This window comes from Zonotrichia leucophrys, chromosome 1 (genome assembly GCF_028769735.1).
Source record: "Zonotrichia leucophrys gambelii isolate GWCS_2022_RI chromosome 1, RI_Zleu_2.0, whole genome shotgun sequence".
Lineage (NCBI taxonomy): Eukaryota > Metazoa > Chordata > Aves > Passeriformes > Passerellidae > Zonotrichia > Zonotrichia leucophrys.
In genome coordinates this window covers 88,284,111-88,310,939 of record NC_088169.1, presented here as the reverse complement: position 1 = coordinate 88,310,939, position 26,829 = coordinate 88,284,111, and the positions used below count along the sequence as shown (strand labels likewise).

Sequence of the window (26,829 nt, the reverse complement as noted above, 5' to 3'; positions counted from 1 at the left end):
TCACACCACCAACCACGAAAAAAGAAAGAACATAACAGAAAAAAACAAGACTCTTTTAAATTAGTTATCAAAGTATGTATTTTAAAGCTTCCTTGAAATCCTCCATTAAAATTTGCCTTTATCAATGCCTTTAGCATTGTCTCACAAATGATTAAATCAATTGGTAATCTCAGAAATAAGTGATTTACAATACTGTGAGACTCTGCCAGTGGAAACTTGTCACCAGCTCTTACACCTTTGCACACACACCTGAGACCCACCCCAATCTCCACTCCATCGAGTGGAACCAGGACAAAGTGCAATATTCCTCACTCATCTGCATGCCAGGGTTCTGAGCAGCAGCTCAGCTCCAGCTCACCTCATCTCACCTCACAGGCACATTGTCATCGCTGAACTTAACATATTACTGCAAAGATCATTTCCTAGCTCGCTGTTCAACTACATTACCCTGCTATTAATATCTAAATTGCTGAATCTTTATATTCTTTTAAATCCAAAAGCTGATTGCACTTTCCAGGGCTGTTCAAAGCATGTGTCCTGCTACCTATCTGAATTTCTTATTCAGCACCAGGAGATTAATTCAAGCCTCCAGTGCCAAACTCCATCTCACACTTCTTAGATTTTTCAAACATACTTTAATGACTAATAATACCAGCACCATGACAGTGTGTATACTGCTTAATGAAGTATATTTTGCCTAACAAAATTGTAAAACTAGGCCAATGGGTTTATATTTATTTTTTCTCCGTATTTGACATTCAGTTTCTGTCCTGCTTTTCTAAGAGACATTTTTCATCAGACAAAATTAATGGAAGGCAAAGATGTATAAGGATTTTAAGTAAAGAAGGTGCTCGCACTTATTACTGTGAGATTTTCATGAAGATGTGAAACTATCCTCATAGCCTCAATACCACTGATTTACTGATGATAAAATCTCTATGCCATCTTTCTATCTTTTTACGTCTGTTCCTTTCTCGACAGAAAAACAATAAGCTTCTCAGTGCTCATAAAATATCTCTTTGTCACTGTGTAAAAGGGAAGGCAAAAGTATTTATGTTTGCAAGACTTATCTCCACCTGGTAAAAATGAGTATTCTAACCATGCCTACTAAAAAACAAAAGTATTCTCAGCACAGGACAGGTTTACCCTCATGTAAATCCATCAATTTCAGCAGAATTATTTTTGATTTATATAGATTCAAAACCAGCTCACGTCTATATATAAAATTATATTTAAAAGGATGAATCACCAGTGATTTTGCTCAAGAATAGGGTTTTCATCATTCTGTTTCACAATTGTATAAAAATGTTAAGAGCATACTTTTTTGTATTGCTTTCTTAACCATATTTAAAAGATGGGTGTAAGATACCAAAAGCTTATTTGATCATTAACACAAAGCTACAAAAGCCTTGTTTATATCAACACCATTATCAATTGCTGCTTTTGAAATACACAGTGTAGATACCTTTTTAACATAAATCACTGCACATCTCTGAACATTTCAATGAATGTTTGATTAATAATGCAAGAAATGCTGAACACACTGGTTTGCTCATGTGTGTCAGTAGCATTCAGCATGATTATTCATTGTAGAATCAAGTCCATACCAGCAGGGTATTTAAAAACACTCCTCATCTACCTTGTATAATATGGAACAAGAGTAATTCTGCCGAAACTAGAAGTATTACCTTTGTTCTGCATGCTAGATACATTTCCATTTTCTTAAATGACTGCTGAAAACACATTGAAGTCAATTATGGCATTTGCAGATCTCCTGGGAAAAAATGTGTTACCAAGTCTGGAATTGATAGGTTTTTAATCTCAGTCTCTTCCAATTAAATTTCTCACAATGGGTAAACTAACACCAAATAACTTAATGGCCAAATATGAGCAAGTGTAGTTCATTAGGCTAAATTTACAGGGTGGTTAGGAACATATATGTTGTCCTTGCTATAAATGGGGACTAGCCTCACAAATACACAGCATTTTCTTTGTAGTCTGCAGAAAGATCAGTATTTCTTTGTCCATTGCTAAGCAGGCTGTCATGGTTTCACCCCAGTTGGCAACTAAGTACCACACAGCTGCTCCTTCACTCCTTTTCTTCCCCAGGGAGATGGGGAGGAGAATCAGGAGAAGAAAAAAGGAAGCAAAACTCATGAGCTAAGAAGAATTTAATAATTGAAAGAATGTAAAATACAATAATAACAACAGTGCTATTAATACTGCAGCTACTACTACTACTATTACTACTACTACTACTACTACTAATAATAATAATAATAATAATAATAATAATTTTAATAAAATGGAGAGAGAGAGAAAACAAGTGATGCACAATATAGTTTCTCACCACAGACTGCTGCCCAGCCCATCCCTGAGCAGCAGTCAGTGGCTCCCAGCCATCTCAGCCCAGTTTAGGCACTGAGCTGATGTTCAGTGGAATATCCCTTCAACCAGCTGGGGTCAGCTGTCCTGGCTGTGCTTCCTCCCAGATTCTTTTGCACCTGCTCACTGACAGGGCATGAGACCCTGAAAAGTCCTTGTCTTTGAGCAAGCAACAACCAAAACATCAGTATGGTTCTCACACTAAATCCAAAGCACAGCACTGTACCAGCTACTAAGAAAATGTACTCTGTCCCAGCTGAAACCAGGAGGAAGACTTACAAGTAGCTTTCCTTTACATGGGCATTTTAAACTTCAGATTTAAATTTAATTAGCTGCTTTAACATGGTTATAAAATAACATCGCCATTAAAAAAACCATTGATACCCAGTGTAGTTCCAAAATCTGATTAATAATGAACTGCCATAAGATATTCAGTCACACAACAATTTCTTCTCTGACACTATTCCAAACCAAGAAAGTTACTCCACTCCCCATCTTATAACTAAAATGCAAATGTGATACATAACACTAATTCTGAGTGAACAGGACTATGCTTCTTCATAATTCAATAACTGCCTTGACATTGGGCTCATTTGTCATTTCAGCCATGCAGTTCCTTAAAGACACATTAAGATGCTTGCTTACAAAATTGCTTAGCAGGTATATGTGTGTGCATACATATACTCACAATGTTTTACACTTACATAAAATTAAATTCAAACTGGATATTGTGTCATGACTTCCATTTCTTTGTGCACCTGTGTTAGTCTTACTAAAACTGTGTCAGTGAAGACGCAACTATGCCTGTGTGGGCTCAAACACTGTAAAGTGACGAAATCCTGGTAAAAGTTTTATACCACATCCAGTGTTGGTATATATATGTATACATATACATTTATATGTTGATAGAGATACTCTGTGTTTAAAAAAGCAGTTTTATGGAAAAGTTCTACTTTTTATTTCTTTACATTCTTTGTATTCACTATGTTCCTCTGTGTGGTTGTTGTGACAAAATTCAGTTTAGATGTGGAGGATCACAGGAAGGTGAACACTTCCATTTCAAGTTCCAAACCAACCTCATATTTTACATGTAGTACCACCTGAGCTGAAGTAAGGTTAAATTCAACTAACTTGGTGAGCTGTTAGCAATACAAGCCTCCAGTGCAGAAAGGGAGAATTTAAATATATTTGTCCCTTTGAGTTTAGATCACTTCCGAGCATTCACACCTTTGATTCAGCAATTAAATGTAGTTGGTCTTGTTTTCTTAAACTCTGTAACACCTACACATCTCATAGCTCATAGAGAAGCCCACCTGGCTCATGGGCAACCACAGGGTCTCCCAGTGCCAGCTGTGCCCCGTGACAGGATCAGAAGCGATGGGCACCAACTGAAACACCAGAGGTTCCATCTTCAAATCAGGAAATATTGTTTTACTGCAAGCATGACTGAGCACTGGCACAGATTGCCCAGGTTGATTGTGGAGTGTCTTGGAGATAATCAGAAGCCACCTGGATGCACATAGGCAGCTGGCCTGAGGTGGTACTGCTTGAACACAGGGGCTGGACCAGGCGACCTGCAGAGGTCCCTTCCAACCTCAGCTGCTCTGTGGTTCTGTGAAATCAAACACAACGTACAAATAAAATTGGAAATCTAAGTGGTTTATATGTCTGTTTCACACATCACATTTGTCTTCTTTGCTGATATTTTAAAATCTGGTAAATTTAGGAATCTATAACAAAGGAGCACAGCCTCTGTTTTCTCTCAAATATTCAGTCCTCTGAAATGCTGAGTATGTTCACATCTCTATTCACTATGGGTTTTTTTACATCTGATGAACTGAGGTCTCAATAAAATGAAAAGGACCAGTGATTTATTGAAGTCACTGTATTGTACAGACTGTACAGAACAAAGGAAGTCAAGTCAATTAACTTAATGTGCTAGGCAACAATTCTATATTTAGCTTTTTTCACTTTGCATTGGTTTTAGTTTTTTGACTGCTGGATATGACTTTGCTATCTTTGACATCAACTTAAAATCAAAATTCTTCTTAATCATCTGGTTTTAGTGTGAAATCTTAGGTTGAATAAAGATAGTATTATTTATTTGGAATTTCCCAAGGAGTTAGGGGAGATGCTGTTGCCAGTTCCCATCGTTCTTCTTTCATCTTTTAACCACTTAGATCTTTCTCCGTGGTATGGTCTTCCAAAGAAACATTATTGTTTGAGGGATACAATCTATGTGTCTTGCTGCTGGTAGCAGAACCTTGCATTCCTCTGACTTACAACATGCTTCAGAGTTCTGCTAAAAATCACCGTGTTGTCACTAAAAGGAGAAAAATAAAAACTGCTGTTTTTATGTGGTGCAGAATGATTCTATCTCCAGGGATTCAGTGGCTCAAAAAAAAACCCGAAAAACAAAAACCAAACAAACCCACCTCAAATATTTTTACAAGCCTTCTTTAGGAGATCTTCTTGATGACAGTAATTTGTTTCCCAGGGTATTTTAAGAAATATGCACAACTCATTGGATAAAGTCCTAATGTTCTCCATCATTGAATCAAGAAATCTTTATTATTTTCTGTTGTTATTATTTTACTTTGAATGGATCAGCTAGGATCTGGAATCTGCTCACACAAATTCAGATGCTTTAATAAGGCATCTGAGCTGCTGGCCTGCTTGTCCTGTCTAAGGAGCAGAGACAAACACCTCTGAATGGCTACTCTGCCCATCTCAAACCATACTTTAAAGAAACATTGTGGTTTCTACTGATCCTAGACAGAGCCTAGAGCATTTTGGTGGCCAAACTCCAGTTATATTAACAGACCAAACACAGTGGCTTTTGATTTCTATGACAGTACTGAGAGCATACTCCCCTGATTTATATGTCTATAAAAAAATATTATTTTTGTCTGTGTTTTTTACATTTTCAAAATCTTCTCCTTGTCGGAAAGCTCTGCCTCCCCATTAATTCTGAATGTGCAGCCAGTTCAGAAGTGAGAGCTGATGCTTCTTCTCCTCCTCTATCCCACTCAACTGTCAATCATTCCATGAACTGAAGAAATATTTAAAAAAAACAGGATCCCATGAAGCTTGATATGTTCCAAAAAGAAAAAAAAAAAAAAGCACTCCATGTCAATAAAACCTTGAGTCACCTTGAATTGAAACACTATTTTTTACTTCTGTTATTTCTCTGTTCTTTTTCTTCCATTGTCTGAGATCAAGTTAATGTTCAGATAAGCAGCAAGTGAAACTTTCAGTCTTATCCTTTAACTCCCGAGTTATCTTAAGCAATTTGCAGCTTTTTATTTTTTTTTTTAATTTCAGAGGTTTTTAGGGCAGTACAACAGCACATCAGAAGGCAAGAAAATCTGAAGGTCTGTTCTGCCATCAGAACACAAATAGACTTGGTGCATTTTGCATTGCTGTACATCATGCTGTGCCCATGCTGTGGCTAAAGAACAATAATGCCAACCTTATATGTGGAAAGGTGATAAGACTGGCTAAAAAAAGACACTGAATCTGCGTCAATGTGTTACTTTTATAGGCCTTTCTGTTCCCAGAAACTTTTACTCAGTCTTTTCAAGGTTTCTTCACAACTGTGAATAGTAAAAACCTTTCTGAGATCCACTCTCTGAGCTTTTCAGGTTAAGAAAAGTCACATGAATAAGTGGAATTCACGGGTCAGAAGCACTTTCATCAGAAAACATCAGTCTTCACACTCATCCAGCTATTTACACAGCATCAACAGAAGACTAATTTGAACAGAAGCCCAGTTATCCAGATCTTGCTGCTGTCAGTTACATTTTCTGCTCTTGTTGTTGCTAGTAATTTCCTTTTTGCTCTACAGCTTTCCTGAGTGGAGCCACTTCTCCAGTCTGTAGTGACTCTACACCAATCATTTCCATTGCCTCTCTATTGCTGCCTGAGCGAAGGGAGGGATGAGCCACTCATGCATGCACAAGGACGTCTCGTTACCCAGCTGCTCCTGTGGAGGCTCTTGGCAGGGCCACATCTTTTCACACAACAAGAAACAGTCAGAGCCCAGGAAGGATGTCAACAGAAAAGCGTGGAAGGGCGTGTGGCCCCTGCAGAATGGGGGGAGCAGGATGCAGACTGAGACGTGCAGGAGGGAAGGACCCAACTCCAGCTGACCCCATGCTGTGCAAGCAGCATTTGCTTGTTGCACAAGAGGCCCTGTCAGGGCAGTCACAGGTTGTGTTTTGTGGACAAAGCATTGTGCTTTGTGACCATAAGTCAGGCAAGGATTTCCATTCTGTCTTAGCCAAGCGTGTACCCACTCTCATCTCAAAATAACATATGCTGCCTTATGAATCAGCATCAAGAGAAGTGCTGAGGCACAAGGGGAAAGTGCTGCCAATCCCTTATGAAAATGGCAGCAACAAAAAAAGCAAGGCAAATTACAGCAGCAAAAGCCAGGGTGGAGACAGTCTCTTGGTGAATAGAAATGGAGGTGGCTCAGGGTAGGTTGTTTGTTATATTTTAACTGACCTGAAACCCGTCCGTATAAAATTCATACATTCTCACTCCTGGAGGGAGAAGAGAAGATGCTCTCATCTTTACTCTTCATCGTAAATCTCCAGGGGAACTGTCTTCCCTGACTTCAAGTGCCCAAGAGAGAACCGAGTCAGAATTTTCCTCCTTTCATAGACTCAACCATGTCTGTGAGGCCAAAAAGTACTGACTGAGTTTTAGCAGCTGGGGATCCTGAGCACAAGCTAAAATGGTTTTCTGCCAGTTTTCTACCCAGTGATTTAACTACAAGTGGACCCTTTACATGTGATTTTTTAAAAAAAACCTTTGAATGTCATCACAGGAGTTGTATTCTAATGACTACAAACGAAAATAGTAATTGCTAAGAGGCATCACAGTGCAATATGCTTTTGATCAGTTTCTTCTAGTAATTCCTGCATGAAAGATGCAATGTGAAATATCAAATGTCTTATTAATGTCTCTTTTGAAAACAGTTGACATTACATGGGATTTCTGATTTAGCAGGGGGTACAAAATACACTGAAAATGGAATATAAACAAAAATTTAACTTATAAAAATATAAGAATTGTAGTTAAATCATAACACAAATGGTTTTTTGTAATATGTTCATGGTCATGACACTGGGTTTCCCCAGTTACTGGGGAGGATAATGTGAGTTGAAGGCAGCTCAATCCCATTGCTCTCACTGAAATTATTCTATTAGTTTTTCAACTTTTACACTTTATGTTGGGTCATGTCAGCACTGTCCCCTTTACAAGTCTGGCTAACTCAGGGAAGTGATCATGTTATTTTAATGAACTCAGGGAGAAACATTTAAACTAGCAGTTGATTCACCTAAAATCAGCTTCTTTGCAACAGCTGTGGGCAGCCGCATTTTTCCCTGAGTTTCACAGGCGCTTCTTCCTTGCTCATCTTCAGTGAGCCATCATAAGTGTTGATTCAGAGAGCCACATTCCACCTCTAGCGGTTTCATCTGTCACAAAAAGATGCAAAATTCTGGTAACCCACAGTAAGAAGTGGCTGATTCCTTCAAAGGTCATGCAGTGAGATGGACCTAAGACCAACACAAAGGACAAAAAAACTGCCAGCTGATGAAGAGAAAGTCTGTGCTATAACATATTAAGATCCAGTGAGCTGCAGCTCCGAAGGAAGTGGCAGGGTGTCATTGCTCTGTGCAGGGAAATGTTATTTTTTGCCAGTTGACAAATGGAAGTGACAAATGTGGGACTTCTACTCAATGTTGGTGCTTGTTTGCTGGTAGCTCTGCAGCAGCACTGAACTGTAACTCACTGTGCTGATTTTCTCTGGCACTTCAGCTCAGGAACTGCCATTTCTCAGTCTTGTTCTTCTTTCTGTCTCTGCACTTACCCACTGCAGAGGATAAGAAATAATAACCCTGGCCACTTCTTAGGCAGAGACCTCCTCTAGAGCTGAAGTACATCTGAAACTGCGCTGAGTGTAGATCAGAGGCTTGGCTAGGACACGGAGTAGGTGGTCAATTGGATATTTTTCCTCCTCCTTACTAAGGCTCAGCAAAGCCTACAGAGTATCATGTCTTCCTGAAGAACTTCCCACAGAGCTGTTGTGAAACAGCTGAAACTCAGTGAGAGGGGAAGAAAAGACTGGTGTGTCAGCTGCAAAGTGACTTTCAGAGATCAGTGCCTTAGAAATTTGCTAGGCAGAGGAGGGCTTCCATTAAATTTTCCGCTAATTTAAGAAAATAATTTGTACAGATAGAATACTCTGGTTATTTTTGTTAATAATTAGCCTCTAAAAATAGTGGAGCTCTACTTTTTCATGTGAAGTTCAGCTTACTGCCTGATACTGAGAAAAGGCCTAAAAATAACTGGTTTTATAGTTGATTAGCGCTTTCTGGTTCTTGTTCTTTATCACTAGAGAGTCAGTCGAAATTGTGCTGGGGAGGGGAAGAGGCCAGTCACTGATAAGCTACTTTCCCTACAAGAAAGTTACTGTGAGCATTGATGATGCTCCCCCTGACCTCTCCTCAACAGATTTTCATGCACTTGCCAGGGTGATTTAAAGTAGCTTGAAAGTACCAGGTCCTTTTTGTTTCCTTTCCATTCATTTCCATTGCCTTGCCTGTTCAGCAAGGCAGGCACTTATGCAGCAGCAATGATAGTAAAAACCAATAAGAAAATCACAATGGAAAGTTCACACTTCTCCGGCTTTGTATCTTCATAACTCTTTATGCAATGATCTGCAACAAACTCTTCCTCTTCACTGCATTCAACTTTGATATTTTCAGTGCAGGCTTCTATAACTTCTGTTGCTATTTCTACAACAAGCTGCGCCTTGTGATGCGAGGCGTTTTAAAGTAATCTGGCACATGAATATCTCTCTTCACTTGAAAATCAATAAAAACCTTCAGTCACATTTACATTTCTGTGTACTGCTTCCAGATAACGGGAGCATGTCTTCCCTGGGTTATAGCTGATCACAAAGTGAAAACAACTGCTAGGGTTTCATGTCTTAGAAGATGACCTTGTCCTTATTTTTTTTCCTTGTCACAAAAACAGCTGACTTGCCTAGCCATCCTTAAAATAGAACTAATTACCATCTGTTAACAGGCCCCTAATGCTCTGACTGTAGATCCTTATGCACCATTCATGGTTTCACAGCCATGATGATAAATTGTCTGTAATTCAGAATTCATGTGGAATTACATCAGCTTGCCTGGGTGACCCAGCACACATTATGGAAACTTTCTCTACAGAGCCTTGCATACTGAATCTTGGACTCCACAGAGAAATGCAAGGGCAGCCTTTTAATCAGTTTACACTGTGGAAGTATTCAGGCAATGCTGATGAGTCCTCTCTGTTGCATGCAGAAGGAAGGACAGAGGAATGAGAAACCCAGATCCTCCTTCCAGCTAGTCCAAGTTGGTGCAAAGGCAGCCCTGGAAAGCTGAGCCCCACATTACAGGAGGAAGAAGGAGCTGAGTCGTGACTGGGTAAATAATGATATAGGCTTTGAGCAACTCCCAGGGAAACATAGCACGGAATGATTTCTTCATTCTGTATGATTGCATAGCCAAATCTACCCAAGCAGCAGGGAACATGACTCACCAGCAGCCCTGAACTTTGTTCATGTGCACACAAGAAGAGCCACTCACCCTTCTTCCAGCTACTCCCTCACAGTACTCAGCCACCCTAGAAACGGTGCTGGATTCACAGGTCTGGGTGACTCCTCTCAGCCACACATAAAGCTGAGTGTGTTTCCATCCTGTCTGAAAAAACGAGGCAAGGCTGCTGCAGTTTGACTACTTGTATTGCAGAATACTAGGGGAAGGGGAAGACTTCACAGCTGCAGTTTTAAGCCAGTGCTGTTTGAGCAGTGTGACACTTTTGCAGCCTTCTCTCTCTGCCATGCCAAACCTGAAAGGGTCTTGGAAATGATTTGGGGGAGTTCAGTCCCTGAACAGCACCCCATAGCTGTGTGCTACTTGTTGATGGCATAGAAGTACTTGTCCTGTCAGGCCAGGTGGGACATTAAATATCAGTATCAGTGTATATTAGTAAGCATATAACATTAACAATTATCACTACCAAATATAGCGGTGACTCTGCAATGAATGTCCAGGAATGAAAGTGATATGGTTTATTTTTAGATTCTTCCCATTTGGGACCGATATTTTAAAATCATCTGGAAGACCTGATGCATTTTATTAATGCAGAGATATTTCTTTCCCTTGTGTAACTCCCTGAAAGGCAAATCAGAAATAAAATGACATTAAACTTGGAAAAGCTCTTTATTTCCCAGAGGCTGTAGCCTACTTCAAATGGAAAATACTGTTATCAGCTTTTCCTCTTTCCAGTTCAACAATAGACAGGCAATAGTCTTAGCTCAAACCTTCCCTCTGAACAACCACAAAAAATAAGCCTCTAATAGCTCTGCCAGAACAACAGGCTGTTTCCCCTTCTTATATCTGTGCATCTTGATTTCTTTTGTTCTAGACAGTTTTGGATGTAGCACTTTAAAGGCAAGAGATCTGTCAAAACTCCCAAAACCCAGACATCTCAGAAGGAAAATCTGTTCCAGGAGAACACACAACATGGTTTATACCTACTGCTTGTTTTTCTCTGGGTAATTGAATGAAAGAGGAAAAGTGTGATCAGTCACACTTTTGTAATCTGTCAATTTAAGTGCTCCCTGGCCTTTACTGACTTATTTTAGGTGTTAGGTGCTCTTCAAATCTTGATAGAAGTGATACCAGTGATGTAATATATGGTTGTCAATAACAATCGTAACTCTCACAATTGACCTCAGTTCTAAATTTAAAATTCCTGTGGTGATATTGGAATTTCACAGTCAACATTGATAGTCTTGGGACCACACATTAGGGAACCTTTCTGTTTTTCACTACCAAGTTAGCTTCTACCAACTGAATAAATAATTAAATTAAATTCTCATCTTCTTTAGTCACAAAAGGAGAGACTTAATATTACAAGAAGGTAGGAAGGATTTTTTTTTTAATCTTTTGGTTTTATTTGCCTTTCATGAGTCCTTGAAAATGGTCAGGATGCTCCACAGAAGGCAGGGACTTGCAGTGTTACCATGTCAGACATAGCTGAAAATCTGTGTAAGTCCAGAAGCTTCAACCAGCAAGAGACACTGGCTTTGTGAAGCTGCTGGTGTGCTGCTCTGCAGTCTACACACCAGAGTAAACTTTTCAGACTGGAGTCTGGAACAGGAGAAAGGCTGCTGTAGCATAAACCGACCAAAAAGTTCTTACATCTTAGCAAGGCACTGTATTCAGAAGAACTCTGTTAGAATTCATGCTTTTTCTGGCAGCCCTGATATATGGTACTGAGTCAGGAAAAAGCTGAGAAGTCTGGAGTGTCTCTCAGAAACACCTAGCCCTGGTCTAGCCTGTATTTCTCAGCCTGCCAGATTTACTTGCAGGTATCTCTCTTGTGTCAAAATAACCAGTGCGTTTGAATATTTCCACCTCTTCTATTGCTGATTATGGTGAAAAATTGAAAGAAAACCACAGGACATCTAGCCACAGATCATCACAGCTTTCTTTATTTATCTATAGTTCTCCTTTATTTAAATCTTCAGCTTTCAGATTCTTGACTTACGTGGCAGAGACCATTAAACCACAACAAATCCACATGCTGCGAGTGTGGAGGCACAGCACGGTTATACACGGAAATCTGTTTCCACATTATTGATAGCAGTTAGATTGGTCTGTAGCCTATGAAAAGAAGAATGAGTTTAGCCATCTGCCAGCTGTAGTTCGCTTTTGGTGTTATCCACCAGAGGACGAGGCTTCTGAAGCACGGTCCCCTGCTGAGCTGAAGCCCTGAATCCCTGCCTGGGAGAGAAGGGGTTTGAGGCTGCAGCCAGCGCTGGGAGCCTCCTCACTGTGCCACTTACCTCTCTCCTAATGAGGCTCAGGGGGCTCCAAACAAACAGATGGACAGCAGAGTCCACTGACAGACCATCTGCCCAACACCACAGAGTACAGGTGAAAACACAAGGCATTTCTCCAGCTGTTCCTTGTAGCGGGGATCTTGCAAATCAAGAAGGTGTTGCTGTGATATTAAATCTAAAATAATAATGGGCATTAATCTACCAAATGCCAAAGATGATCAAAATGCAACCTTCTCCTAAAGAAAGCTGCCTCTCAACACTTTTAAAATAATGCTTTGCTATCCTTCCACAAGGTGCTTTGCAAAGAATAAACTTCAGTTAATACTAATACATTTCTCTCATATTTTCCCTTATGTTCTGTGCTGAACTACACTTTTTGTGCCCTGCATGGGACATTCTACTCTACATGCATTGCAAAATCTCCATCTTTATGAAAAGTAACACATTTTCAATTAAATGTCAACATCTGTAACTTGTTGCTTGTTTTTTTCTCCAATGGCACCATGTACTAAGCAGTCATGAGAGCAGATAGGATGAAGAGCATTTTAATTACATGCACACAAAACGGTCTAGAACTGCTCACACATTTATAAATAATACAAATACTTAATATCATTCCTGTCCTTAAATTTTGTCAACTCATTTCCTGTAATCTCCGTTCTGTTCTGTTACATGTAGCTTTAGAAGGTTTTCATTCCTGAGTGACACTTCCTCATTTTCTTATAGTGTGTATTCTTTAATCTCATGAAAGCAGGTTCTGTTCTTTTTTGTGTGTACAACTACCAACCAAAATTTATAACCTACCTCATAATTTGCCCTAGGCTCAGGTTTGTAAACCTTGCCACCTGTATGTCCTGAACAGTGCAAATATAACTATGTCTTAATATCATAGAATAATATGTGTGGAAAGGACCTCTGGAGGGCATCTAGTCCAGCACCCTGCTCGGATGAAAGATAGCTTTAAAGGCTGGTAAAGGATATTCTCCAGCTGAGTTCTGCAATCTGCACAGTTGGAGACCCCACAGAACATTCATTTCAGTGCTTAAACTTTATTAGGGAGAAGAATTACTCCTGCATACCCAGGAATATAGGAAACTGGAAATTGGATTGCTTATTTTGTGACCTGTCACTAAGAAAATTCTGGCTTTACCCAACAGACAGTCCCCATTAAAAATCTTGACAGTATGAAGTACCCTGGGTCAGATCCATGAAGGCATCACGTCACCTATTTTGCATTTACGTATCTACATTTCTTTTTAGCTCTTGCACAAAAAGTAACAACTTTGCAAACATTATAATCTTTACATTCTTTTCTGCTACTTGGTGTTATTTCTGCTGCAGCCTAAGTGTGCTGACCACACCTTTATCATACTGATGACCAGCTTGCATCTTTTCCTTTGAATTTTTGAGGATTTGGACATCGAAGGTATAATCTAATTCCTTGTACAACTGATCAGTCTCAGTTGTTGTGGACAGAGGCTTTATTCTAAAGCACCAGTGTTTTCACAATATTTTTCCTATCATCATTACTTAAGGGTGTCACAGTTGTAATACACTCTGAGCTATGCTTGTCTGTATAAAGGACAGTGAATTTCCTGCTGATAAAAAAATGGACAGGTTTGTCTGTGACAGGTTGATCTGTCATTCCAAACAATCCGTGTAGAAAGTTCAGAGCAGCACCTCACTTTGAGGTGGCTGAACAAGGGGTAGCCTCAGAACAAGTAATTTTAAGAATCAGTTCTCTCTCCCAGTTTTCCTACAGAGTCTGCCTGACTAGATTCAGTTTTAGAGTTTAGATAGATTTGCATTTGCATTGAACTCATACTTGCATGCAACTTAAAACAGACTGAGCCTGACTTTCATCAAGCAGAAAGTAGATTTATAGCTGCTGAAGAATTGGCACTTTCATACTGATTTTGAGACAACGTAAATCTTCCACTAAGTAAATGTTCTTTACTGGTCTTCAGAGGTCCTAGTCCTGAAAGCATGCACCATATATAGGCATATATATAAAAATATATAAATAAAAATATATATATATATATATATATATATATATATATATCCTTGTTCTCCAACAGCTACATCTGTCTGTAGTTGAATGTTGGAACTCCCTGATTTCCTGCCATTTTGCATTCCTTGTGAACTTCTCATCCTCAGCATGGAAAGGTTTTCCCATGTGCAGAGGAGCTAAAAAAGCCTGGTTTCCTGCAAGTATGTGCTCTTTATGCCCCCAGCTCTTAACTTAGTCCTGAGCAAGGCCTGGTCGTCTTTGTACACCTTCATTACTGCTCATCCAGTCCAGGGGCCTCACACTGCACATGTAACACCAACCAGGTGGCTTAATAGACCTGGAGCAGGTGGAAGTATGACAACTGAAATCTAGCTGCTCCAATTTCAGTGGATCATCAAATCACTTATACTTCTATCTAATTTCTGGTTTTCAAGAAATGTACCAAAATGTAATTGTATTTGATATTTCCACACTTCTGTCAAATCAGACTGGCTTGGACAAGCTCAGGAGTTATTAATGAGAGGCATAGGCAAGATACTGTAAGAGCTTCATTTCCTCAGAAAATCAGGTTAAAGCTTCTCTGATAATGGATTAGATTCTTTGCCCTATTCAAAGATCACTTAAGATAAGCCTTGGACAAAGACTTCAAAACAATACAAGATAAAGGAGGTTTTAACTTGCATAATGACTGCCAAGAAGTTTTTGTTGAAGCCTAAATTTTGGCAGGAGGATAGCAAATACCTCTTATATTTGGCTGTGCTTTCATATCTGCAGCAGGAAGAGGCTGTATTGTTGGAATCGCTATGGTGATTGCATACCAGTTGATAATCTCTTGCACTCCAGAAGTCTTGATTATTAAATTCAGACTAATTAAAATGGTGTTAGGCACATTCTATTCTAGTGGTTCTGACATAGAAAGCTATCTGGCTCAAAAAATAAATAAAATCGACATTTAGATATGATAAAACCTCTTGTTTAAAAGGAAGGTGATGCTGAAATTGAATAAGTTAAAACTGTAATTCCATTTTAATTAGTTTCTTAAGGAAAAGTTCAGCACTTCCAAGCAGAAGTTAACCACTTCAATGTCATAAAAATGCCATAAATAACTAAGAATTTGTCAAGAATAAAATACTGCAGCTTGAACAACAGTTTTGCAAGGACTGGAATTTTAACCTCCAGCCCGATGTCTCCATAGTAATATCAAGAAAGGAGAATTGAAATTCAAGTTTATTTTTACTCTACACACCACAGCTTTTGTCACAAACCTCCTAGAAAATGAATTGTGCATATTTCACCATCTTGTCTCTCTGTAGACAGATGGATATATCTAAAAGGCTCAAATTTTCAAAAATAGCTCATGATTTTTGAATACCCAGTTCTCTTTTGTATTTTGGAAGTTGTACACCCAGACAGCCTTGTGGGTCCTTGTTGGATTAGGTCCAGTTTTCAAAGAACTTCAACAATACCCATTGACACACATGGGCAACTCTGTAGGTCTCAAAGTCACACAGAGGTGTCACTGCAGTGCCTGCATATGTTTCAGATGCCTACATCAGGAGCTTGTGAGTTGTGGGATTTTGAGAAACAATGAGGCTTACGAATCTCGTCTTTTGTGAGAATTCAAAGCTTTTAAGAAAACCAGTCCTGTGGTAGTACATTTGATCACCTGCAGTGTACCAACCCTGGCCACAAGGAAAGAGGAAATAAATTTTATTTGATTTTTAAAAGTTGGGAAGTGTTTCCCTAATTTAATTTGATTTAAATGTTGAAATGGTACACATAGGTAGGACTTCAGTCCAAAGCGGTGATAGATTGCTTCTCAGATCCTTCAGAACCCCCAACTCCACCTTCAGTACCAATGGAAGATGGAAAAATAGAGGGCTGCCTGTTTAGCACAGTGAAGAATGAATTCTGAAGCAGCTGCTTCCATTCTTTCAGACTTCATCTGCATAAGCAGCAAGCCAGTGTTCTGGAATTGTGTGCAGCTGGCCAGAATCCATACATGGGATCTGCAGAGAAAGGTTTTTAGATTCTTTACACTGATGTGAGGCTTACCCCCAGCCCAGATGCTTTGCCTTTTCAGGTGTTATTCAAAAGATGAGTTGTTCCTCATGTAGGCTATATATATATGCTAAGCTTGCAATTCACATAATTCACATCAAGGGTTCTTTTCAGTTCTGGAAAGAATATAGGAAGTTGTCTTTCCTTGATAGCTGTTGTCTTAAAAGCATGTTTTCTCCTTAAGGAATTATACCATATCCCTAAAAGCATAGTTGTGTCTAGTTTACAGTCTCAGAAGTGTACACTGAAAGACTTTATTGTTTCTGATACAAATAATAGCTTTCATTGCAATTCTTTATTCTGCAGTTGTCCACTGTGTTTATGTTTTCCCCCGATATTTGTTGTTATAGGGCATAAGTCGCTTTCAAGTGAAATTCTTCTTAGAGTCTATGGCAACTTACTGAAAGAGGGATTTCCTGAGCCCCACTCACAAAACTAATTGTGATGTTGTTTTGGGATTCCAGAATTGCAGTGCTACACACAGAAATTTCAGCAGGAGGTATTACAGATGCTGCAAGATTTTCACCATTTGAATCAGGAAGTTAGTGTTGTGTTAGTACGTTGTGTTGGTAGCTGTGTTATTGTTGTGTTAGCACGCCTAAAACAGAAATGAAGGAGCTGGTTTTAGGTCCCTGTGACTGAGTGCTGTTGGCTGAGAAGATCACCACCCCTTTGCAGTTTTCTACTGCCCCTGCTGCATGAGGCTTTGGTACCCACAGCACAGGATGGACCTATTGGCATTCAGAGCCAAATGTTGTCAAACAGCCACCAGCAACACATTTTTCCACAGGCTGCTTGGCTACAAACTAAGGCAGCTGAGAAGCAGAACTATTAGGCTTCTACTTCTTCTGCTGGGTGGGATATGTTCTTCCTGGCAGGGATGTAGATGCACAGTTGAGAGCAGTAAGTCTTCAGGTAGTTTGGATACATCTGAAAAGTATTGCAAGTCAAACATGCAATACTGACCCAGTAGCTCAATAAAAAGTTATCTTGCCACCCCTTGGCCATAGCAGAATTCAGTTGCTGACTAGGAAACAGTGATGTTAATTCAGGAAAGAAATTCATTCAGACAACTTTCCTGGCTTAAGTTGTTAGGTTTAATTTCATTCAGTATCTTTAGTCAGAATAACTTTGTTCTCATAATCCAGTCGAGACCCTTCCATGCAGCCAGGAGTAGAATTGATACTGCCTGGCATCCAGATAGGAGATTTGCCTTCAAGATCAGTCTCTTTTCCTGTAGCAAGTGCTCACTGCTGTACAGCAAACCACATCTAAATTTGTAGTTTGACAGCAACAGAAATGCTAGAAGCCCCCTGGTTTCCTTTACAAAAACTGCTACAACTTCTCTTCATTACATATCTTTTAAGCAATTGCACGTGATGCACTGTCATGTGTCTGGAGACATTCTTACCTAGGACAGGAACAGAATTCAGTGACAATTTTATTTTGTAATTTATATAAATGTATGTATTTTTCTTGTAAAATGCTTGTAAAATGCAGAGGGTAAGTGGAAAGTGTAGGACATTATAAATTTCATATTATAATAAAACAGAATTTCAAACACCTACAGTTTAAGTCCTTGTAATCCAGCAGACAAGTACAGAAAGGACTGCTGAGAAAGGTAACTGCAGAAATTGCATAGGGTGCATGCCAATGGAGGAAAAAGTTGAGATATAACCTCAAGTATGTAATTAAAACTAGCAGGATTATATTTGAAAGAGCTGAATATGAAGAGCAATGCTTTGACAGACTAAGTTATCAGTGTTACTGCTTACAATGAACAGGCAATGAAGCAATGTCTTAAAGAGAAATTACTTGACTGCAGATGGACATTTTTGAAACTAGACCAAACAGAAATACAAACCCCAATTGGGAGCAAGTGTATTCTGTGTGGGAGGTGAACTAGGTGAGGTGAACAGGGTGAGGTGATAAAGTAAAAAATGCAAGAAATAAAAAAGGCTCATAAATAAAGCACTTCTGTATCTTTGGGGATGAAAAATGTTACAGGAACATAAACCAATGGCATTTACTTTTTTAACAGATGGACCAAAGAAGCCATCAAAAGATGAGACATAGAAATCTACAAAATGTGGGGGCTTTTTTTTTCTTCTTCTTTTTTTTTTTTAATTGAAGCAAACTGAACTAGGCTAATTGATGCTATTCAGAGACAGTACAGGGGATTGATGCCTCACAGTACTAAGCTTTAGAAGACAGCATGAACTTCCTGAAAGTAACGAGAAGAGGCTCAGGCAACTCTGGTCCCCACTGAGAAACTACTGAGTCATAAAAAAACCCCCAAAAGTACAAAAGGATATGATGTATTTTAAGTAGGATTGACCTTAATATATGAAGTTGTTGACCCATAATTTGCAGGTGACTTAGTGCACAGGTGAAGCTGTAGGATATTGCTCAGTCTTTCTCAGTTTTCAGCATTTTGCTTCATATTAAGGATTCAAAATGTAGATACACACATGGGCCAGAAAAGGGTCTATTTTACCTCATATCTGCAAAACATTCTGTCTTCTGTCTTATGTGATACAGGTATCAAATGTGGACCAAGGGGGTGTGAGAATTCTGTGGCTGTCAGAATGCTGGTGTTGGAGATGCAGTATTCAATAAAAAATGAGGTGCTGGGGCCATGGTGTGTTGGAATGGCATAACTCCTGCATCTCCCAACAACAGGAAACTGCATTAAGAGACCACACATGTCACACAGCTCCCTGAGTGACATGCTGAGAGACTTTCAGATAGCATCAGGGACTTTCAGATATTGTGAGCATTCTCAGACCTAGCTCATCAATATAAACAGGCACCTTACCTGGTAATTAAGAATCAATTGTGAATTCTGCCCTTGTTGGCAACACGGTGTCTGGAATCCTTTTTTCATGAGCTCTTCTTTGCAGGGGAACTATGTGTTTATTGCAACTTGCCTCTCACAAATCTGTGGAAGTTTGATGGAATAGGACACTAATGGAGAAAAAGTAGCACTTTACTGCTTTGTGTCAATGTTTGCAGTAACCTACTTCAGCCAACTCCCATAATTTACCATTACTCAGCACTAATTTAGGTATCTGCAGAGAAACACTAGGAAAAATCCATTAAGGAAATTTTACAGGACATCAAGTAAGTTAAATATCCAGGAAAGAAGGCAGCCTAAATTTCACTTATGATATGCCAGGTGTCTTTGGACTTGTTATCTACTAGATAGTTACAATAGTAACACTAACAATAACATCACTGTGCTAGACATAGAGAGAAATATTTTATTTTAATGATGCCTCTTAACAATATTCCATGTTCTCCTAGGTTTGCACCATTCCATCCCAGCCTCCTCAGCCTGCTGTTGTTCCAAAGCCAGTTCAGTCTGTCATCCATGCTCCATTGCAACCCAGCTGCCCGGGCCGAGGCAAGATGGCAAAGCTCATCAATCCAGAAGAGATGACATCCAGGGATTATTACTTTGATTCCTATGCTCACTTTGGAATTCATGAGGTAACTTTTATTTCTGTTTCAGCAATTGTTAAATAACTAACAATATAATAATAATTATTATTATTATTTCTTTTATTTTTTTACTTTCTTGTCTGTATCCCAGTTGCTCATGATTATATTCCTCTGCCTTTCCTCAGTCAATTGTGTAGTCTGGTTAAGTGCCAAACATATCACCCATTTCTCTAGAGACTTGCACTCAAAACCTCTGTCCCACTTAGATTCTTATTGCAGCTGTCCATGCAGAGGTGAATTTCACAAGTGCATCAATGCAGTGCATTTATGAGGGCTGCAAACCAGCCCACCCACAACCATGGGCACTCCCTCACTGCTAAATTGGGAATTTTGTTCTCTTGAGTGTTTGAGCACAGACATCAGCAGAACAGCCACTCAGCTGACATGAGAAGCCAAACAGTTTCCTGACTCCTGGCATGTAACTTGAATGCACAGGTTGCGTTGATGGGAACATTAAGCCCAATTGCCTCCATTAAATACACTCCTGGAAAGAATTTTAAATACTTGATGGACAATTTTCTATCAAAATGCTCACTGTAGACTGGTTCTAAAGAAGTCACTGATACCTTGCCTTGCTGATATTTTTGTGACACAAAAGTATGAGATTTTTAGGAGCAGGATGCAAAATAGCAAATGTGAAATGACTCGGTGCATTCCTCACAAACAGCATAACAACATCTATTTCCATTACTCTACTAACTGGTTGTGGGGTGTAAACATAAAAGATTTCTGTCTGCTGTTGTGGTGCAATGTAATAGCCTCTTTCAGCTATCCCAGTTCCTTCCCCAGGTGTGCCAACAACCTCTCCCTTCCCCTCCCTTGCCCCCTTGCTGAGAGCTGTCCGTCAGTCTTGGCATTCCAGCAAGGGCGTCGTGTGATTGGCACAGTTCAAAGGATCCCTCTCAGCCCTGGGGGACATTGGGCCATCCAGGTGTCACTTGTCCCCTGAGACTTCCCCCCCTTACCTGGTCGGTGGGATCTCTACTCCTTCCCTCCCTGTCTCCCCTGGGTTAAAAGACACAGCAGCCATGTGGTTCAGGAGGTCTGTTGGAGCTCTTGCTGGATTCAGAGGCCTGAGGGCCAGGAATAAAGCTCTGGATCAAAACCCTTCAGCAGAACCGACTCCTTTCCTTCACCTCGCCTAAAGCCTTTCCTCCAGAGGTAAACCTGAGCTCCTGCATGCCTGGACTTGTCCCAAGTGCCCAGCAGCACACAGCCAGCCAAAGGTGTCTCTGAGGTGAAACCACCACAGCTGCCGCCTCTGGTCAAGCAGCAAGGCCCAGCCGGGCCCAGGCACGTTCCATTCGCCAATATTGATATTTAACACCAATAGTCTGCCAATAACATCTTGCCATTGTAGCATTCAGAAATTCAGTCCAAGAATGGAAGACTATAGAGAAACAAGTGAGTGGGAAGGAGACCTAGGAGAAAATTTTGAAGATACATCATAGACCTTAAGTCAAATTGAGCTCCTGATGGAAGGATACAGCCATGTAGGTCTCAGGGAGTGCAGAGAGCTTCTTGCTGAGGCTGGGAAGTTTCCTCTTTGCCTGCAGAAGGTGTGCACTGGTAAAGGATCTGTGTCAACAAGTAAAGGAGCTGCTAGAGGAGGCTGGCAGGCTTTGAAGCATCAGGGGCATGAGGAAGAGATTGACTAGATCTTCTCTGAGGGCATGAAGGTACAAGAGCCTAAAACCCCAGCTGCAGTGAAAGGAGAGGCAGCCAGAGTCTGTACTTACCAGGTTTGGAAGTGGGGACTCCTCTGATGGTGAAGGCTGGAAACTTGTGCCTTCTGGGAACAAGAGGGAAGCTCTTGATCCACCTACAGATCTCTGGCCACAGAATAGGGTCAGTGTCTTCATTGTAGCTGAGGGGCAGGAAGGTCTGTCCAGCAAGCCTCCAGGACCAGCTGGCTCTGAGCTAGGCAGAGGCACTGGGAGCAAGTGACAAGGGATAGCTGCAAAGGCTCTCACCTGCTGGTACAGAGGCCCCATCTGCTGACAAGACCTCCTGCCGAGGCATTTGGATTTGGGACATTGTGGAGAGGCTGCTGGCATTTGTCCATCCCTTAGACCAGCCCTTGGAGCCTGCTGCTGTTCTGCATGAGCACCAGTGAGACCTGGAGCATAGCAAGTGTCACTGGGCAGCTCTCAGGATGATGATCAACAGCAAGGTGTGCCAGGTGGGTTTTTGCCTCCATTTGAGCAGCACAAACAAGGACTTGAGGAGAAATGTTACTATGGGATCACAATTGCTTGTGCAGCAGGTGTCAATGACAAGGTTTTGGGTTTTACATCTATGGGACCTTTTTGAGGATTGAGTTCTGCTAGGAAGAGAATCCACCTGAAAAATCAAGCTAAAAGGCATCAATATTGATACCTGGGGAGATACCACTAGCGACTGGCCTCCAGATGAACTTTGTGCTGCTCATTACAGCATTTTTGGAGCAGCAGTTCAGTCAATTCTCAGCCCACTGCACTGACAATTTATGCAGTCCATAGTTCATCCATTTTTCAATGAGGATGTTATGGGAAAAAATGTTGAAAATTTTGCAAAAAATCAAGATAAAAACCATTCTCTTCCTCATTCCTCTTCTCTCATTCACAAAGTTCATTAATTCACCAGAGGAAGATACCAAGTGCTCAGTCATCTCCAAATCCATGCTGAACACTCCCAGTTACCTTCTTGTTCTTAACATGTGTGGCAACAGTTTCCACACATGAGGGTGTACTCACACCTTTCCAGTGATGATGGACTGCTCTTTGACTGATACCAAACCATGCTTCATGATAAAAGTGGCCTTTTATTCATCTGCAGTTACTGAGCACACATAGTGTCCTGCCAAGACAGGTAAGTAAGTGGCTGATACGTGTAACAATCCAGTTCATGATTGCCTCAGACTGCTGGGCAGTGAACGGATCCTTCTCATCCTGAAATTGAAAAACTCATTTGTCTACTTGATTAAACTATGAAACTAGGCAATAGAATAAGCAAACCTTCAGCCTTCCAGACATAACAGAAGCATTTGCAGAAAACTAAAGTCTGTGTTGAATGGTCTACACTTCTCTTAAAAATGGCACCTGGGTCTTGAGCATGGTCCTTTTTATTGAAATAGTTTGACTGATGGATGTACAAGAGAAAGCAAGGTATTGATGGAATTAAATGAATGTACTACTGCTATCAGTGCATCAAAAATGAGGACCTAACAATGATATCTCAAACTAGTGAGATAGTAGTCTAGGTGATACATTAATACTTTCTGGAAAATGATCAGGAAAATGAGTGGAAAGAGCAGTGAGAGAGGACCTTACAATACAGAATTTCCAAGCTCTGCTGTGGGCTTCTGCCTCACATTGGGCAAGGTTGTCAAGCCTGCTGTTGTACAATGTCTTCTGAAGCCATTTCTTTTCTGTCCAAAGAGGAATCTCAGAAGGTCCCTCCACTGAGGCTCTGGGATGTGCATGATTTAGTAGGAAAGGAAAGTTTGGATTTCTGTATGGCTTCTGTCTATTCCCAGAGCAGTGCTGTGGTTAGATTACATTCTGCTTGTTGATTGTAACAGTGAAGTAATAGCAGAATAAAATCATACAAGGGACATCATGCTGCGTCTTAATAATTCAGCTCTAAGTAGCTGGCGTTTTACTGTTGCTTTGATGTGTGCACCCCAAAGTACTTGAGAAACCCTTCATGTTGGGTGTTAATAATGCCTAAATGACAGCAAGGGAATGCGTTCAGCAGCAGTGTGGAAGGCATATAAGCATTTCAAGTAGTGACACAATCCTTTTATTTTCATCACAGGAAATGTTAAAAGATGAAGTGCGCACATTAACCTATAGAAACTCAATGTATCACAATAAACATGTTTTTAAAGATAAGATTGTCCTCGATGTTGGAAGTGGCACGGGAATCCTCTCCATGTTTGCTGCAAAGGCAGGAGCCAAGAAGGTATATGGGGTAAGAAGACTTTCTCTCACAATCTCTCAGTGTTTGTGCATTTTGCCTGACAATTTGGCTTCGTGATTTACCTTTTCTTACTTGTCTTGGTTTGAAATTCTACTCTCCAAGCTCATCTATGTCTTGGTCTATAGTGACTTCAGTCCAGTTCTGTTGTATTCTATGACTTGCACTGCTGCACCTTTTCCAAATAGGGATGTAAATATCTTTTCATATGTGGAACCTTTGGTGTTCTGGTACATATTCACATTTCTTCTTGGCTGAAAAAAAATGTTAAAGAGGCTCACTCCTACTCAGAGGGGTTAAGTGAACTATCTTGCTTTTTAAATTTTCACGGTCTGCAACTTTGTAGTCTTGGAAACACATTTCCTTAATACACTTTTCCCTGCATATTACAACTCAGCAAATTGTGCAAGAAAGCATGTGCATGTTTTCTGTGCCAACAATAACACTTTTCAGAGGCAGAAGGAAATTATTACCTTAAATACATTGAACTTTAGGAGCATGAATGTGCTGTTCTCTGCAGAGAAGTCATTATGGAGAGGATAGATTTGCTTACTAAGTATATTCAAACTTATTTTTACTGACTCTAAAATGACAAATGCAGTTTCTTTTTGCTTTGGACTTCTGTTTGCCCTGAAGACATAATGCAACATAGAAAAGGGGAAATAGATCCTGTTTCTCAGTGTACTTCAACAAAATTGTTTACTAAAACTTAATTGGGTACATCTGTGCATTTGAGGACACTGATGTCACTAAGTACCCAAACTGTGTGTCTTTATTACTGATAATGATACATGAAATACCATTTCAATTCTCAGGCTTATATTTTCAAAATCCAGTGTAACTTCTGAGTATCTCATTTGACTATCAGACTAGAGTCTGAAACTATAGATAGATGGAAAAAGTTTTGGAGTTTAAGCCCGTGATAGGCAGCTGGAAGGTATTTTCTTGTAAACCAAGTATTATTTATTAAAATGATTTATTACATCAAAGCCTCAGGGAGGATAATCCAGCAGCTTTCTGTGATGCAGAAATGCAGGTCTCATGCAAAGATGTTGCAGTGCTGTAGAAGTATAAGCATATACAAAATGATGGTGATGTGCTCCCACCTTCCCATCTCTCAGATCCCTGGCCATATGGTCTCCCTCCCTCCCTTGTGCTGGCACTGGTGCTTATCTGATTCTACAGTGAGCCAGCTCACTGGCAGAAAATTCACCAAGTAAAAGAAAAGCAAATACTTTTCCACATTTGTTGGTGTTGTTGTTGTGAGGATTTTTTTTCCTGTTTGGGTCTTCTTGTTTTTTTCCCCCTTTGGACTTATTTAGAGTTCAGTCCTTACCTCAGGACTTTATAAAGCTGAGTGGCACACAAGTGCCAGCTCACCGATGGACTGTTCATGGCTGAAGCTGGTGGGTGTGCAATCCATGGAACTTAGCTCTCAGAGGAACTCCCTTAGGTGTGAAACTTGTGCTACAGCCAGAGAGTTTCAACCTTCTTGTCAGATGAGCTGTCTCACCCTGAACCCTGTACACGGCAAGCTGCTGAGTGGATTTGTGTTGGACAAGCAGCCATTTCAGACCTAGCAGTGGCTTTCTTATAGTCAAATTGAGAATTTATGGTCATATTTGCAATTGGAAACTGTGAGTGTTCCATTTAAAAAGCAAACATTTGCCATGAGTTATTACATAGAGCCGTGATGTTCCAGTTTCTTCTCTACAGTTAAATGTGATTTTTCAAATAGCATGATGTGGAAACTGTTGACAAATGCAGAGTGTTGGTTTTTTGACTACAGAAATCACTCTCCTCTTACTCAAACTTTCCCTCTTGGGGTTCAAATTCATCCACTACTCTGTCTAGTTCTTCTTATCCCTTCTTACCCACTGTTGGAAGTTATTCCTTGCCACTGCCTAAGCCAACAGCTAGAATTATCTCTGGGTCTTCAAGAGATGTAAATCATAGAATCATTAACTTAAAGCTGCATCAAGTTGGCCAAGGACATGTCCAGTCCAATTTGGAAAATCTCCAAGTACAGAGACTCTAAATACTCTCTCAGCACCTATTCCAGGCCTACAATCAGCAGGAATTTCCTTTGCCACAGCTCATAATTACTGACTTTTGTCTTGTCCCTGTGCATTTCAGAAAAGAGTTTGACTTTACTTTCTTTGCAAGCCCTTTTGGGATACTTTTAGATTCCTATTGGAATGGGGGAGATCTCTTCTATAACCTGAGCAGAACCAGCCCCCTCATTTTTTCTTTTTTCTTCACCTGTAGGGCTCTGAGCCCTAACCCGTGTGGGAGGGTACAATGCAGTGATGTTAATCTAGCAGGGGAGCTGTTGTAAGAAATGTAGAGATAGAATTGGCACATAGCTCTTGTTGCTTGGGAGGGCTCAGTGAGGGACACAAAAATACACAAAATATCCCTTGAAGCCTTGGTTCATCTGCTGCATTTCGTCATACAAAATTCAGGACAGTCATTGCAGTGAATTCCGTGCTATTTTCAGACAAACAAAACAGTGCAGGAAAGAAGGAGTTAAACAGACACAGAAAATGAAGGCTGATGTTAGATGTCAGCTGCTTTGTATAAAAAGGTGGTGATGAGGACACAGCCCAGGGGAGACCTGGGGATCTTGTGACTGTTTCAGGAAGATACCACAGTAAATGAGAAGACATTTGCAGCAGTGGATTGAAGACTGAGAAGTAAAATGAAAGCAGAGGTGAATATACACACACACAGAACCAGATACAGCTGAAGCAGTTCAAGGGTCAATGCTGGGACCACTGCTGTTTAAGATCTTCATTAAAGACAATAGATGGTGGGATTGAGTTCACCCTCTGCAAGTTTGCAGATGACACAAAACTGCTTTGTGCAGCTGATGTGCTTGAAGGAAAATAGGCCACACAGAGGAATCTTGTCAGGCTTGAGGAGTGGGCCTGTGTGAACCTTGTGGTTTTCAACATGGCCAAGAACAGGATCCTTCACTTGAATCAGGGCAATC

The 26,829-nt window shown here is 40.3% G+C and overlaps 1 protein-coding gene across 3 annotated transcripts in view; it reads left to right on the top strand.

Moving 5' to 3' along the window:
* PRMT8 (protein arginine methyltransferase 8) overlaps positions 1-26,829 on the top strand; it is a 58,654-nt gene that overhangs the window by 12,747 nt on the left and 19,078 nt on the right. For all 3 annotated transcript variants that reach the window (XM_064721219.1, XM_064721208.1, XM_064721227.1), the window contains exons 3-4: positions 19,677-19,862; positions 23,673-23,828. In XM_064721219.1, coding sequence (XP_064577289.1) covers positions 19,677-19,862; positions 23,673-23,828 — 342 coding nt within the window. The remainder of the gene's footprint in view (positions 1-19,676; positions 19,863-23,672; positions 23,829-26,829) is intronic.